We start from the raw sequence: 15440 nt of genomic DNA on the forward strand, positions 1-15440 counted from the left end.
GAAGACAGCGGACAACCATTTGGCTTAAAATGTTTAGGATTTCCTGCCTAAGCAGGGGGTTGGACTAGAACACCTCCAAGGTCCCTTCCAACTTTTATTTCTCATTTCTCTATTCCGTTCCGTTCTATTCTGTTTCTCTGAAAGTAAGACCTCCCTGGATAATAAGCCCAATCAGGCTTATTTGAGCGGGTGCGTTAAAATAAGCCCCCCTGAAAATAAGCCCTCCCCGAAAATATTTAAATGCATGTGCAGCCAGTCCCCACCATTTCCTCTGGTTGCTTGCTGTGCAAGCAACATGAAGTGAGGAGGCGAGGCCGGAGGGGGGGGGGAAAGGGAGGGGAAAGATGCCCCATGCACCCCACATGCCCTTACCTAATGGCCACTCCTGTAACTCTAGTCACTGCGCCCCTTCTGTCACGCTAATGGCCACCACAAAAAGAGTGGCAGGTCCAGTGATGCGCCTTTAAAGTCGACTTTAAATGACTTTAAATTTTTTGCAAAAAAACCACCACATGATCCATGGCAGCAAATGGGACACCTGCCCTTTGCAAAACGGCTGCCTAGCCACATTTTACCATGATAATGAACAAGCAACTGCTTTAAATGGTTTGTGCGTATCCAGTGTGCCCTTACTTATTTTACACTGGAATTTTGTTTATAAAATAGAAATAATACGACAACAAATGCTGTTTTTAAAATAATGTTTCATACTGGTCTCACGGGTTTCCGTGTGAAAAGGGGGCTCTTAAGAATGTGGGACATTGCAAAAAATTATTTTCGCTGCTAGGATACATCAACAAAGCTAACAAAACAGAGGAAGAATCTTGCCAAATCAACATCACTATCCATGTAATCCAGCATTCTGTGGCTCAACAGGACCTAGATGTGCATTGGGAAGCTCATCAGCAGGGACAGATTGCATCAAAACTGTTGTTGAATCCTTGAAGTCACAAAAAAGAAAAAGAAAATCCACACCCCTTTCTTCCCGTACTACATATACTTGCTTTCATCTACTCACTTCTCCATTTTGATGTCATCATACCCCTTTCTCTTCATATCTCTTCATATGTAGTGTCTGTATGTGTGCATTGATTTCATTCCGGTGACAGAACATGCATTTTTCCAGCAAGCATTTGGATTTTTAATATAGATATATTTATTTATTTATGTTCTTTTACATCACTGATCCATTGAAATTTTGATTCACAGAGACAGAATCACAGCAATAGGAAAGGCCTCTATTCCCACAAAAATAGTGTGCGTGAGGGGGATGCACTTTCCAGACAAGAATAAATAACAAAGATACCAAGTTAGCACTTTAAATTGTCCTTCCCAGATCTCTTCGTGGCAAAGGAATAGATCTCTGGGGAGAAGAGGCTGAAGAATGGAAAGGGGGTGTAATACACAGGAATTGAGCCTCTGCTGCATCCCCCCCCCAACCTGACAGTTAAGTTGCAAACACAGCTCAAAGCATCATGTCACAACACAGCTACAACACGCGACTTTGCAGTATCAGACCATCACGCGTTAAGTGGCACTGTCCCCATGATCTTTCAAAGAAGGGGACAAGAGTAATTGACACAGCTTTAGGGATAAAGGAGAATCACAAAAATAGAGTGGGGGGTTTCTCTCTTGAGTTATATACAAGGGGGGGAAGGAAGGGGACCAAGTTCTTCTTTTGGATGTGAACCCCTTGTGTTCATCGGGGAAGAAGTTTTATTTCTTCAGTCATCAAAATAGCAAAAGCATCCCTTGGCTATAGTGGCAGTACTATGGCTGTTTTGGGAAAAGAGCTGATAGATTTGATTGGCCAAATGGGAGGAAGAACAGAAAATGGGCATAACAAAAACAACTGCATTCTCCACCACAAACTCAAAAGTATTGGCCAACTGTCTCTCCTCCATGACGACTGGGTTCTAAACCAGCTTAGCAAAAGGTTTGAGGATAAAGTACCTCATTGGCCCTGCCCAGCACCTTCCTGATGATCAGTAGATGCTGAAGCTTATAGTGGAGTGACAGACTGGGAGTTTTCTGCAGTGCTACTAGGGAAAAACTAGGGGGGGAAACAGTGTGAGGTAGGATGGAAAGGAGGTGTGTGTCTAGATTAAGGCTTGCCAAGTATACGGTTACCAAAACGCATGGGAAGAAAGTTGCACATTGCTGAAGTGGGGGCGGAACCTGCAGCCAAGGCAACAAGAGTTGGAAGCGGGCAGCTAAGGAGTGGGGACAACAGGATTGTGCAAAGGGCAAGTGGCAATTGACTCGCTTATTCACAAACAGCAACATAGACATCTTTGTGGCCACAAACACAGACATGGGCCCCAGGAGAAGTCCCCTCCCTCATGCTATGTACAGAGATCCCTGGAGACCCCTCTCCTCTCCCTTTTTTCCCAAGCCTGGGGACCTCTAGGCTGGGAGAAGAGAACCAGGCATAAAGTTTGCATATTTATATAGAAGAGTTGTGGACTTGAGAAATCTGCAGCCTCCAGATGAAAAGGGAGATCCTGATGGAAGGAAGGAAGGAAGCTCTCTGATAACTGGCAGGTTTAATTTGCATGGGGATAGTATATTCTGCAGAAATGGATACAAAACAGAGCAAAAAAATAGGTTCCGGAACAAAGGATAGGGGCAGAGGGAAGATTTAGGATTTTAAAGGAACATAAACAGACCCTTCTGCCCAGAAGACTGTGTAGTTCTTATTTCATTTAGGGTAGAGAAGGTTGTGTTTTGATGTGTGCATAGACACACACATGTATATGTCTGTCTGTCACACACATGTATATGTCTGTCTGTCTGTCTGTCTGTCTGTCTGTCTGTCTGTCTGTCTGTCTCTCGCTCTCCATATAATTGCTCTGTACAGATAATTTCTTCAATATAAGCCACCCAGAGGCACATATGTGATATGCGCAGCTGTATAAATCTAATAAATAATTACAAATTAATTTTAAAGCAACCATCCATCTTTACATTCAGAATGACCTCAGGCCTCAAAAGCCTGAGTATTCCCGGGGATTTAATATCAACCCATTTTCTAGCTCTGACCATTTCCAGCAAGTGCCATTCCTTTTACCAGGGATCTCCAGGGATATATGAATTGCTTCCCCCTTTCCAAGGGGGTTGCCGTTAATGGAGGGGAGGACAGGCGAAATTCTTCAAAAGAAAAAAGGTGGGATTAAAAATAAGCAAATAAACCGATTCGTTTTGGAAGAGCATTCCCATTGGGGGGGGGGGGGGGGTCGAAGCAATAAAGGGACAGAGTCTCAGAAGACAGGGAAAGGGATCTAGGCCCGGGGAAGTGAAGGGTCGCAGTATAGAGGGGAAGTCTCTCAGTCGGAGAAGAGGCTGGCGAAGCTCTGTCGGAGGCTGCGGATGCTCTCAGCGCGCACTTCATCCTGACTAAGGCTGCCCCGCGGCATCGGTGCCTCTGCAAGGGGGAAGGTATTGGTCAGAGACTGGGATTTGCTAAGGAACAGTGAGGGAGGAATGGGGGGGCAGGAAAGAAGGGAGGGGTAGACGGAGAGGAGAAATGAGAAAGACACTATTAAAATCAGGTCAGGCAACAGAACTTGCTTTGTCTGAAATGCTGGGAGAGAAGAAAAGGGAGTTTAGGAAGCACTGCCCTCCTTCTCTAGAGTAGGGTAAGCAAGCACAAGAGCCACAAAGGGGGCAAGGCCATTGAGAGGCCTCATTGCCCCCCCCCCCCACTCCAGCCCTAATTTAATACTTCAAAGGAGGGTGCATCCAGTAGGGGAAGACTAGGGAAATGATCCTGCAGCAGGAAAACACGAGGGAAGAGGGAAATTCTCAGGCATTTTCTTCTAATTGAAACTCCTCCCCCCCCCCACCCTATTCCAATTCTTTTCATTATGGGTAGATCCTGTTGAATTGAGAGCAGAGGAGCATGAACTCTCTGTGTGATTTTGGCAAGCTTGGGCTGACGAAAAGCTGTAGCAAATATCTGAAGACGTTATTCAGCAAGAAGTGCTTTTCGGAAGCCCTAAGTGCTGCTGCCCTCGTATGTAACTGCTTCTCTGTTTAAAAAAAAAAATCTTCCTGTTGATCTCAACAGAACTGACCTCCCACAACTGCCATAACTGGCGAAGCCAATTGAAAGTGAGGGTTACTCCTTTCTGCTCTCGCTTTCATCTCCATTTCCATGCCACCCCTGATAAGACGGCCACCGGAAAGAAACACTTGTCACAGGCAGCACAAGGGATGATGATGAAATACATCTTTCCTAAATTTATGCTAACCCCTCAGCTTCAAATTTAGCCTGCAAGGTTTGATTTATATACTGCAGTTAGGGGGTTTTAGAGCGTACTTTATTTTTTTAAAAAAATCATTTTTTCAATTTTCAACTCAGGAATGTGATATCTTAAAGCAGGGTGCGGGGTGGGGGGGATTTGCATCAGAGGTGGGATTCAGACGGTTCTCTCCAGTTCGGGTAAACCGGTAGCGGCGGCTGCGGGAGGCTCCGCCCACCCGCCCCAATGTAAGGCACACGCTCACATTTGCGAACTGGTAGGGAAGGCGAGTGAATCCCACCGAAAAGTAGTGTCTAGTTCTCACAGTGGCAAACAAAAGCAAACAAAAAAGCAAGACAGCAGTGATGATGTCAGTGAAGAATTTCTTATAAGCAAGTGACTTTTCATTCCCTTCCCTGCCTTGTCATCCTACTGCACCTCATCATCCCTCATCTAATATTTTCCCCTAGCCCCTGGGTGAACTTTGACAAAAGTGAAAAGGACACAAAATGACAACACACTGAATTTGCAAAAGTGATCCTGAATTGGTGTGAGGGGAAAGTGCATGTAGCACGGCTTGTGCCCTTAAGTGTCTGAGGTTACCAGATCACCGTGGCAACCTACCAAACCCCTGTTTAGCTAGGAACAAAAACCCCACATTGCGAAAATTAAGTCTTGAAGCCTGCCTAACCATGCTCCCTTCACAGAGAACCCAAGAGTCCAACGCTTACTTCAGCTGGGGCTGGGGTGGAGGAGGCAGATCCTGACTGGGTTTCTGGGCAACTTGTGGCTTTCCTTGGCTTGGTGGAGGGCGGTTCCCTTGTTGCCCGGGGCCACCAGGACCCTGCCCCTGAGTACTGGGCCTCGGCTGCTGGGTAGTAGGTGGTGCTGGGCGCTGCTGCTGTGCTCCTGCTCCCGGTGGGCGCTGCTGGGTCAGGCCCCCTTGACTACCCTGCCGTGGATGCTGCCGTGGTTGACCGCCAGCCGCTGGAGGGCGCTGGGCCTGCTGGGCCTGCTGCTGTTGCCCTGAGAGGCCCCCAGATGCTGTCTTGGTTAGGGCAGCCCCTGCGGGCCGCTGCTGCTGGGGGGAACCTTGCTGCCACTGCTGCTGCTGTCCTCCGCCACTGGGGCTCGGCCCTCTCTGAGGCTGGGGGGACTGTGGAGCAGAGGGTGGCCCCTGCTGGCGAGACTGTTGGACTCCAGGCCCAGGCTGGCGCTGCCCTGCAGGACGTTGCTGAGCCTGTGGTGGGGGCTGCTGGGTGGTGGGACTGGGCAGACGCTGGCCCATTGCGGGACCACTGGGCTGTGGGGTAAGGCCTGAGAGTTGCTGGCCTTGGGGAGGGGGGCGTTGCTGAGACGGAGGGCGCTGGGAGCCTGGAGGCGGCTGCTGAGGTCCTCCTGGAAGACAGAGGGAAGACTGTTTTAGCCTTCTTGATATGCTAAAATTCCCTTTCAACAAAAAGGTCTGATGCCTCCCACCTGAACCACAATTTCCCCCAAAGCATAATTTACCTTGGGGTGGAGGTCTCTGTTGGGCTGGAGGGCCTTGTCTCTGTCCAGCTTGAGCTGACTGAGCCTATGAACGAAAACAAACAAAAGCAGGCGCATGCATCAAAATTATCCTTCTTTCTTTTTATCCCATCCTGCCCAGCTATAGTTTTCCTATTTCTGCGATATTCTACCTTCTTTGCAGCATTGGCCATGCAATACAAGAATGTCTCTAAATCTTTCCCTAGTCAGCTGCCCATTCAGACATTCAATCCCTCCCCCCAAAAAAAGAAATGAACAGATGACACATGGAGGAATCTTTCTCCACTGGAGCCCGTCAATACTGGGAACCATATAAAATCTTCACAAAACATGAGGAATGGCTTGACCAACAGACAGTTATCCTTGCCCTTCCTTTTTCCCAGATGCATGGCTATACATGGGGTTGGGGTGGGGAGTGTCTCTAAACCGCTGAAATTTGTTTTGACAGATGTGATGATAGCAATTTAGGTAAAGAAAAGCTTCAAAACACAAGAGAAGCATTCTTCTTCATAACACAAACTGTTATAGAAGCCACCAACTTCAATGGTTTTTAAGGAACATTAGACAAAGGATAGCCATTTTACTTGAGAGGGTTATATTCTTCTAGAATTAGAGGCAGTACGCCTCTGAATGCCTATTGCTAAGAACCATGAATAGGAGGATCTGGTGGCACTTGTGAATTTCACAGTGGCCTCTAGCTGGCAATTACTGTGGGAAACAGAACCCTGGAGTGCATCCAGTTGCTCTTAAGATCTTGAGATTGGACAAATTCGAAGTTAGACCAATCTACCAATGTTTACTATCCATGGCATTTAAATGAAATCTCTACAGCACTAGAGAAGAACACCAGGTGCTTGAGATCAAATAGTTAGAAAGAAATGTTGACTTTGACTTCATTGTATAGGTTTTCCTAAGCCATCTAATTGCCCATTATCAAAAATAAAAGTTTTTATTATCAAAATTATCAAAATCAAAGAGTCCCTCATGCTGCAATCTTCTGCATCTTTTTGACTCAACAACTTCAATTAGAAAATATAGATAATAACCCTGGTCCTAATGCAGGCAACCTGTGCTTAGTTCCCCATTACTCTTGCCGCAATCTGTAAACTTCACTATGACAGTTTGCTGCTCTGAGCCAGGATTTCCTCCTCCCTCTGATTCCTTTCCTTCAACTTCTAGTAAGCAGTGACTAAACATAAACTGCAGGGGAAAAACAAAGAATGGGGAATGACTGCTGTTGTGTTTATGATGAAAAACAAAGTCGTAATACCTGGGCATGCTGTCCTGAGGCAGAGCGCACAGGGGAGGGCACGGGGGTACGAGGAATGACCTGGGCCATGCGTGACAGTACCAGCTCCACAATCAGCTGCTTATCTTCCTCTTGATGGTCTCCAATCAGAGGCATGGATGATCCCACTACCTGAGGAAAGAACAAGAACAAACAGGAAGTGAGCTGTTTCCCTTAAGTAGAACATGTGTGAATTAGTCCAAGACCTTCTGCAGGAAATGACGTTATTGTTGTTTTTTAAATGCCTACTTTAAACACTTAATGGCACTAGCAAATTAATAGCAGAAGTTTCAACTTGGGATGAAAACAAATAGATAATATGAAATATGGATAACATCCAGAGAATGTATTTCCTCTGACAGCCCCTCTCCCTACAGAAGATAATCATCTTCAGAATGGAGATAATAACAGATAACCACCATTACAGGGTATTCGTTGGAAGGATTACGTGTGCTGTGTGTATAAACACTAAGCGATAATGTTAACAAAACCACATGGTGCAACGGATGGTGACTCAAAGAATACAGTCTGATCCATGTAGCCAGGAAGTAACTGGAACTAAGCCAGTTTGTCCCACTGCCTGTAACATGGAAAACCATCATCAATAGACAAAATATACATTCACTCAAAACATAGGAAAATGCAGTAGAAGCAGAGTGATATATATCTTTATGTCTCAAAGGACCTTGATATTAACCACCAGTTGTTTTATCATGGTTGAGCTTTCCAAGACACATTGAACTATATATTCTGAATATTAATAAAAAACATTTATTTTTAATGTGGGTCAAGGTTCTTCCAAACCATTCCCCAAACCTTTTCAGTAAATATCCATAAGGTTTTCTACAACAATAGGAATGATAGAGATTCCCTGACACACTAAATTAATGCTGTACTGTTTGAGGAAAGGGGGACAGAGAGTGGCCTGATGCCATCTAGTGAGCATCGCAGCTGAAAATGGATTTCAACTCAAATCTCTTTGGCCTGAGAGAGTACAATACTGTCCCTAAAACACATGCATGTTGAGGTTTCATTATTTCCAGAACCAACCTGTTAAAAAGAGCTGATTTGCTTAAAAATCCTCAATTTAAAAAGAAACTTTTAACCTGTCTCTTTACCTTATAAATTCTAATCTTCCCTTCTTTTAATAATTTTTTAGAAGGTTTGTGTTCCCTGGTATATTTGTTAAAATATAAGCATTCCCAGCAACTCACCTCAATAATGTGGTCACGTCCATCCTTGCCATGTAGAGCTTCTACCGCACAGATGTCCAAACCACCAAAAATTTCTGAACAAGTGTCCACCCATAGCTTGTACCTACCGCAGGAATGGAAAAAATCAAGACCAGAGACAAAATTATAAATGTAACACAAGTACAGAGCCCTCCTAATTTTATCACTTTCACTCAGATGTATTTAGCCAGGAGAAGAGCTTGGGAAGCCATAGAGAGGAAGAGTCCTCCTATTCTAAGCATTTATTTATAATCCCTTCTATCTACCCAATCATATTTCCCCATCCATGCCACTCACCTATCTGACATAGCTATTTGCTCCAACATGGCAGAGCCAGTATTGGTTTTCCAGTTGCCTGAAACAGAGGTCCTCCTGCCAGGGGGAAAGAGGACATTATGGGTATTAAAAGATCCAGGGAGAAACCAGAGCAAACATTTCCTTGAAAAAGGAGGTCTATAAAATCAGGAAAGAGACTGATAAAGATTGAGAAGGGGGAATTCAAATAAGGCTTGTCCGATAAAGGGTATATTAAATTAAATTTGTGTTTCGAGAAACTGAGTCCTCAAAGCAGGTACAATCTAAACTTTCACTCAGAGATAGAGCACATACAAAGTCCAAAAGAGGGAGGGAGAGGAGCAGGGTGGTACATATCTCTCGTAGTTTGAAAAAAAAAAAAAAGAGAGAGAGAATGTAGGTATTTCAATTTTATATGACAATGTGTGCTTGCCAAAATTCCATGTAGATCACTTATTAAAGATGCGAGACCCAAACGTTTGCATATGGTCACCTCTTCCAGGATTGTTTCTAGAAAGTGACTTGAAAATGCTGACCAGGATCAATAAAGCTTAATGGAAGACATCATTCTGCTGACGGGAGGAGGCAAAGTAGAAAGGAAGTTGATTTAAGTAATGGAGGGATCAAGTGCAGGTCAAGAAGCTTCTAGGGGGAAGTTGCAACATTTGCTAAGAGTAAGGAGATATAAACACGGGGGAAATTTTACCAGACTCACATGTAGGCTTTGTAGTTATTGCCAATCTTTTGTATACGGATATCATACTTGGCATCAATAAAAGGTTCTGAGGTGGCATAGGTCTTGGTGAGAGCTACTACACTGGCTATGTCCTGGAAATCATACTGGTTCTCCACCTTGACCTGTAACAAACAGAAGCCTTTGCATTTACTGTATCAAATATAAGCAAATAAGCCTAAATCAACCACATTTCAGCAACTGAATTTTGACCTTGTTAAAATCTGATTTACCCTCCCAAATTGCATGTTTTACGTATTTCCTCATGAGGCTTATTGTGTGAAATTCTCTTCCTCATTTGATCGCATCATACAGGAATATAATAGTGCCTTCCACCTGTAGCCCATTATTATTTATTTATTTATTTATTTATTTCCCCCAAAATGTTAAGCATGAAAATACACACACACACACAAAAAAAACCAACCACATAATAATTTAAATAGATAGTGCTGGAAGCTTTTTATTTGGGAACACCTACTGACATCATTTTCTCATGGATTCAGCCTGCCATCAAAAATTAGCAGAAATCCTTATCTATTCTGTATTGTCAGCCTCTTTGACAAGGGAGATGATGCCTCTTGCCTTAGAAGAGTCAATGATGCCAGTCATCTTTGAACCCAATGGGTTTCTGATATCTATCATTCAGTCTCCAACCTTCCCTTTTTGGGAAAAGTTGTTGACACAGCAATCAGTCTGCAGTTAATGAAAACCTGGAGGAAATGGATTATCCGAGCCCATTTCTGTCAGGCTTCAGGCTGGAATTTAGTACCGAGACAGCTTTGGCCATTGATGTAGATGACTTATGGAGTCAGGATGAAGATGGTGCATCCATCCTTTGTGCTCTTGATCTTTCAGTGCAAGGGTGTCAAACTTGTAGCATCACATCATCATGTGATGTATCGTGACTTTTCCCTTTGCTAAAAAGGGGGTGGGGGTGGCCAGCACATGATGCAAATTTGATTCCCCTGTTTTAGTAGCTATCAATATTATAGCCTTCTAAGTCAATTTCATGGGCTGGGGAATGGAGACACATGGTTCTCTTTCTTTCTCTGGGCCAATTCCTGTTGATATTGTTAGTGGAAGAGGAGAAAGAAATCATTATCTTGGCCCCTCTTTTGTGGGAACTCACATGCTCCGTTCTTCTCATCTCCTTTTCAGTTAGTGTGTGAAGTCATCCACTGGTTTAATGTTTGGTACATTGATGACTCTGGATTGGTCCAGTAAGATGTTCTATCCCTGTGACTGGAAGCTATGCAGATTTGGACAGGGAGGGACCCTCTCTGACTCAATCCCACCAAAATCAAGTGGCTATGAGTATTTGGTCTATCAGATCTAGAGATATTCCATCTCTGACTGGAGATGGGATTGCATTTCTCCATTTAAGAGTGTGCAATCTTCCTAGGCTCATGGCTCCTGCTTGAGGAGCAGGTTGTAGCCTTAGCCAGGAAGACTTTGCACAGCTTCATCTGGTGCCCCAGTTCTGTCCTTTCCTAGAATTGGAAGCTCTTCAGATAGTCACTGATTGTTCTGACCTAGGCTTCCTGATACAGTAAAAAGCACACGTGTAGTCTGGTCCATGTTCCTCCCCAACCTCTTCATTGTACAACTCTGCTGCCAGGTCCGCAGACCGTCGGCGGACCACAACACTGATGTCCTGGTCACCTCATGGCCTAACTACTGTAGCATGTTCTTCACAGTGCTACCCTTGAAGACCATTCAGAATTTTCAGTTGGTCCAGAATGCAGCAGTGATGGCGATGATGGGCATGCCTTGGTATACTGATGTACCTTCGTGGTTCAAGGTACTGGATAATAACTCTAAAGCAGTGGTTCCCAACCCTTTTGGGGGCATGCCCCACCTAAGCATCTTTAAAATCCTGATGCTCCCCCGTGACATATAATTCTTACTTTTTTCAAAAAGTGAACTCTATTCAAGCGAGGAAGCGTAAAAGGTCATTAACTTGGTTTAAACAAGGTTCAAATTGCCCCCCATTAAAAATCAAATTGCTCCCCCCCCCCATGGGGCCTGGGCCCTACGTTGAGAACCACTGTTTTAAAGCCTTACATGGCACAGGGCCCGATTATCTAAGGAACCACATATCTCTCATAGTATCAACCTGCCTGATTTAATCTGGCAGGGTTGGCGCTCTCTGAATTCCTTTGATTGAATAAAACCCTCTATCAGGATGCCAGAAATGCCCATTCTCTATCGTATAACTTGCTTATTGGAATGAAGCCTGAGCTCCCTGAGATCCAGATGGCTCCCATCCTGCTGGTGCTTTGAACGGCCTTAAAGACTTGACTTCCCCCAGGCCTTTATCAACAATGAGTGAAATTGCCTGGATTGTGTGGGTTTGTTTCTCTTCTGTTTGTGTCAACTTTTCTTCCTTTATTTTTGTTTCTCGCTGTTGCTGTTTTCACAAACATCAGGCAACAGCTCTCCAGCCAAATGTACTCATCCAGTATGCTCGTCTAGAGAGGATCTGCCACCCCCACCCCCACCCCCCACCCTCATTTTGTGAGGTAAAGCAGGTATGGATCAGATAGCAGGCCTTCTTGGTGGAAATACCCTCCCTACAGAATTTTTCAGCCACCACTTTACAGATGTTTTGGAAACAACCCAAAAGCTCAATTCTAACAAGTCTTTGGTCCCAGTTGGATGGTTGTGGGTAGCTATCTTGAGTTTGCTTTTGCTTTCTCGTGGTGTTTTTGTTATACTGTGGGTTCTTTTTGTTTTGGCCTTTATTTGTGGTTTTATGGTGCCCAAGGCCTCCAGGACTGGGCTATGTCAAAAGTACAGTTAAACAAAGAAACAAACAAAATCCATTTCTATACTTGTTCCTAAACAAAAGAGGAATCCACTATAAATTGCAGCTGGAGCTGCTGGGAGATATTTTAACGCTGAAGATCTATTTGTGGCTAATTGGGACAGATGTCATTGGGAGGAAAGACTATTCTTCCCACAATTGCCCCCTGAAAAGGAGAGGAAATGTGGACCTCAGAGCCAAAACCGGAATGCTCTACAATCTAATGGGTTTCTATCTCAATAATGAAAATAACCTAGGAAAGAGGAAAAGAACATACTGTTACTTGCAACTTGGGAAGAGACACAAAGCAGCAGCTTAGCAGCTCTGTGTCCTAGGTAATAAACTTTGCATTCCAGGCAGAGCAGGGATCTAAGTGATCAGCATGTAACAGATACCGAGATAAACAAAGATGAAGGCAAACTAATTAATCTAGATCATTTTTAAAAAAAAACAACCTTTGAGTTGCCTTGCGGGCCCTCTCCCCACTGCTGAGTCAAAATGCTTTGAGTGAGCAGAACATTTTAACAGGGTGAAAATGGTTGACCCCACTGAGTGTCCCTGTGCCTGGCTCTTTGCCTCAGTTTCAGATCACTGCCAACCCCATGACTCCCCTCCAAGGTAGGATTACCAGATATCTGGACAGGGAAAAGATAGCAGGGACAACTGGAAAAGTGGATAATGGGTACACTACCTATATGGAATTTGAATTTTTATTCATTGGAGTGGAAGGGATTACAAGTGAGTAAAGAGGCACACAGTAAAGTGGGGAATAAACATTGAGAAGGTACTAGCCCTTAAGAGATGGAATGCAGTGGCTCAGTGGTTAAGATGCTGAGCTTGTCGATCAGAAGGTCGGCAGTTCAGCAGTTCAAATCCCTAGCGCCACATAACAAGTGCTACTATGCAACAGGAGAAGCTCCCATCATATGTTCCAGCTTCTGCCAACCTAGCAATTTGAAAGTGAGTAATCACTAGTGGCCCAGTGGCTAAGACACTAAGCTTGTCGATCAGAAAGGTTGGCAGTTTGGCGGTTCAAATCCCTAGCGCCACGTAACAGAGTGAGCTCCCGTTACTTGTCCCAGCTTCTGTCAACCTAGCAGTTCGAAAGCATGTAGAAAATGCAAGTAGAAAAATAGGGACCACTTTTGGTGGGAAGGTAACAGCACTCCGTGCACCTTCGGTGTTTAGTCATACCAGTCACATGACCACGGAGACGTATTCGGACAGCGCTGGTTCTTTAGCTTAGAAACTAACATGAGCACCGCCCCCTAGAGTCGGGAAGGACTAGCACGCATGTGCAGGGGGAACCTTTACCTTAGCACTTAAGAGCAAAAGGCTTCAACTTCTAATTGAAGTCTGGCCAATTTCAGGCAGCTGTCACACTGGTGGGAGAGTACTAATTAAGTTCACAGAGCTGAGCTTGTAAACTTGGGGTTAACACTTATTGGGGAAATGCTATGCTACAGTGAAAAACTGCTTGAGAAAAAAATACCTCAAAAGCTGAATTATTTTTGATGTTAAGGCTATGCCTGCTAGACAAAGGACATCAGAACAAATGAGCCTCCTTTTGCTGAACCACTGATAATCATACTCTGAGGTAATGGGTGATCCTACAGAATATAGTACTTTGGGGTTACTCTTGGATGGTGACAAAAGAATAGGGAAATGCTACTTTAATCCTAATATGATTAAGGATGGCTGAGAAAGCCCATTTCAGAGTTGGAGACAATAGGAAGACAAGATCATGAAACACGGTAGGAAAAAAAAGATTGTTGCTACCACAAGATGTTTATGCCATGGTTAAACGCAAGTGGGAAACGACCTTTAGCGAAAGGGTTACATTAATGTGCCACAAAGGAATATCTGGGTGCATTTTATTGATGGTGGTTTGTGAGTATGCCCGAGAGTATTCTGGCTCAGTTTTTTTGAGAACTTTTATACCTCACCTTTCCCATTCCAGAATGAGCATGTCCCATTTTTACCACCACGGGGTATTTGGAGGATGTCAGCTGAAAAAAGAAGAAGAAGAAGAAGGAAGAATCACCAAATGTTGGCAATCACTGCCATTAGGCATCATGGTCACTGCATTAAAAGGTCACTGCATTAAAAGGTCACTGCATTAAAAGAAATTAGAACATCGCAAAACAAGGAGCCATGTACAGTGGTGCTTAAAAGTTTACAAACCCTTTTGAATGTTCAACATTTCTGAATTAATATGACCTAAAACATGACCTGTTCTCCACCCAAGTCCAAAAGCTAGAAAAAGAGATCCCAAGTAAAATGAGCCAAAAATGTCGTACCTGTTCATTTACAGAGGAAAATGATCCAAATGGCCATGCACAAATAAATAAACAAGCTCAATAAATAAATGAACAAGTATGGATTGTTTTCAATCTTAATATGAAACAGGGTAAGTAAGTGAGAGTCAATGCAAGGAAAGCAAGGCAGGCAGACAAGCTGATTGTTTTGTTACAACCCAATGATTAATACTTGGTGATTTGTAAGTTAAATACACTGAATAGTATAAAATTCCACCAGTGACATTTGATCTGTAATGTTGCAACTCTCCAGTGTTAAATAAACCTGCATGTATCAGCTTGAAATCCAGCCTAAATTTTTAAGAAATAAATGTTCACCCCAAAGAATATATTTGCTCCATTTATTAATTTATGAATTACTTTTCCAGACAATTGCAACATACTCCATATGACACACAAATGTTATTCTTGCTGATAATTGTGCATGTATTTGCTGCAGACTAGGTTTACACCAGGAACCATGGATTCCGAAAGGCTTAAATGTATTACTAGGAAAGAAAATTTCAAGTTGTTGCCATGATTTGCAAAAGTTACTACTACCATGCATCGTGCATGTAAACTGTAAAGAATAATAGTAATCTGTTTGAACTTCAAAGTATATGGGATAGGAAGAAACTGCTGTATTTTTATTTCTGATTATAAAATTTTCCTGTTACCGTGAGTGGGGTTTTAATGTAACTGATTACATGCCTCAATTTGCTATCAATCTTCCCAGGGGTGGGCTTCAAAAATTTTAGCCAGGGGTTCTCTGTTTGGTTGCTGGGTGGGCATGGCCATGGTGGGTGTGGCCTAGTCGACCTCCTGTGCCATAGCGGGGAGGGAGATGTTTTTGCCCTCCCCGGGCTCCGCAAGCTTTCCTCGAGCCTCCAGGACAGAGAAAATGGCCTCCCCAGGCTCCAGAGGCTGTTTCTGGCCTTCCTGAATTTCCAATAGGCCCTCCCTGAGCCTCCACACGCGCCCTGCACTTACCTGCATCCAAAACGGGCCACGTG

At 43.9% G+C, this 15440-nt stretch overlaps 1 protein-coding gene across 4 annotated transcripts in view; it reads right to left on the reverse strand.

The window, feature by feature from the left end:
• Positions 1 to 1132: 1132 nt before the first annotated feature.
• SYN1 (synapsin I) overlaps positions 1133 to 15440 on the reverse strand; it is a 120626-nt gene continuing 106318 nt past the window's right edge. The window contains exons 6-13 of one of the 4 annotated variants that reach the window (XM_081935652.1): positions 14077 to 14139; positions 9304 to 9446; positions 8592 to 8666; positions 8277 to 8379; positions 7045 to 7194; positions 5757 to 5820; positions 4976 to 5642; positions 1133 to 3424 (exon numbers count right to left, since the gene is read on the reverse strand). In XM_081935652.1, coding sequence (XP_081791778.1) covers positions 3397 to 3424; positions 4976 to 5642; positions 5757 to 5820; positions 7045 to 7194; positions 8277 to 8379; positions 8592 to 8666; positions 9304 to 9446; positions 14077 to 14139 — 1293 coding nt within the window. In that variant the 3' untranslated portion in view covers positions 1133 to 3396. Of the gene's footprint in view, positions 3463 to 4975; positions 5821 to 7044; positions 7195 to 8276; positions 8380 to 8591; positions 8667 to 9303; positions 9447 to 14076; positions 14140 to 15440 lie in introns of all 4 variants that reach the window. The other 3 variants (XM_081935651.1, XM_081935653.1, XM_081935650.1) reach the window with 3 other exon arrangements.

The sequence above is a fragment of the Natrix helvetica genome (assembly GCF_964273705.1).
Source record: "Natrix helvetica genome assembly, chromosome: 1".
Classification (NCBI taxonomy): Eukaryota; Metazoa; Chordata; class Lepidosauria; order Squamata; family Natricidae; genus Natrix; species Natrix helvetica.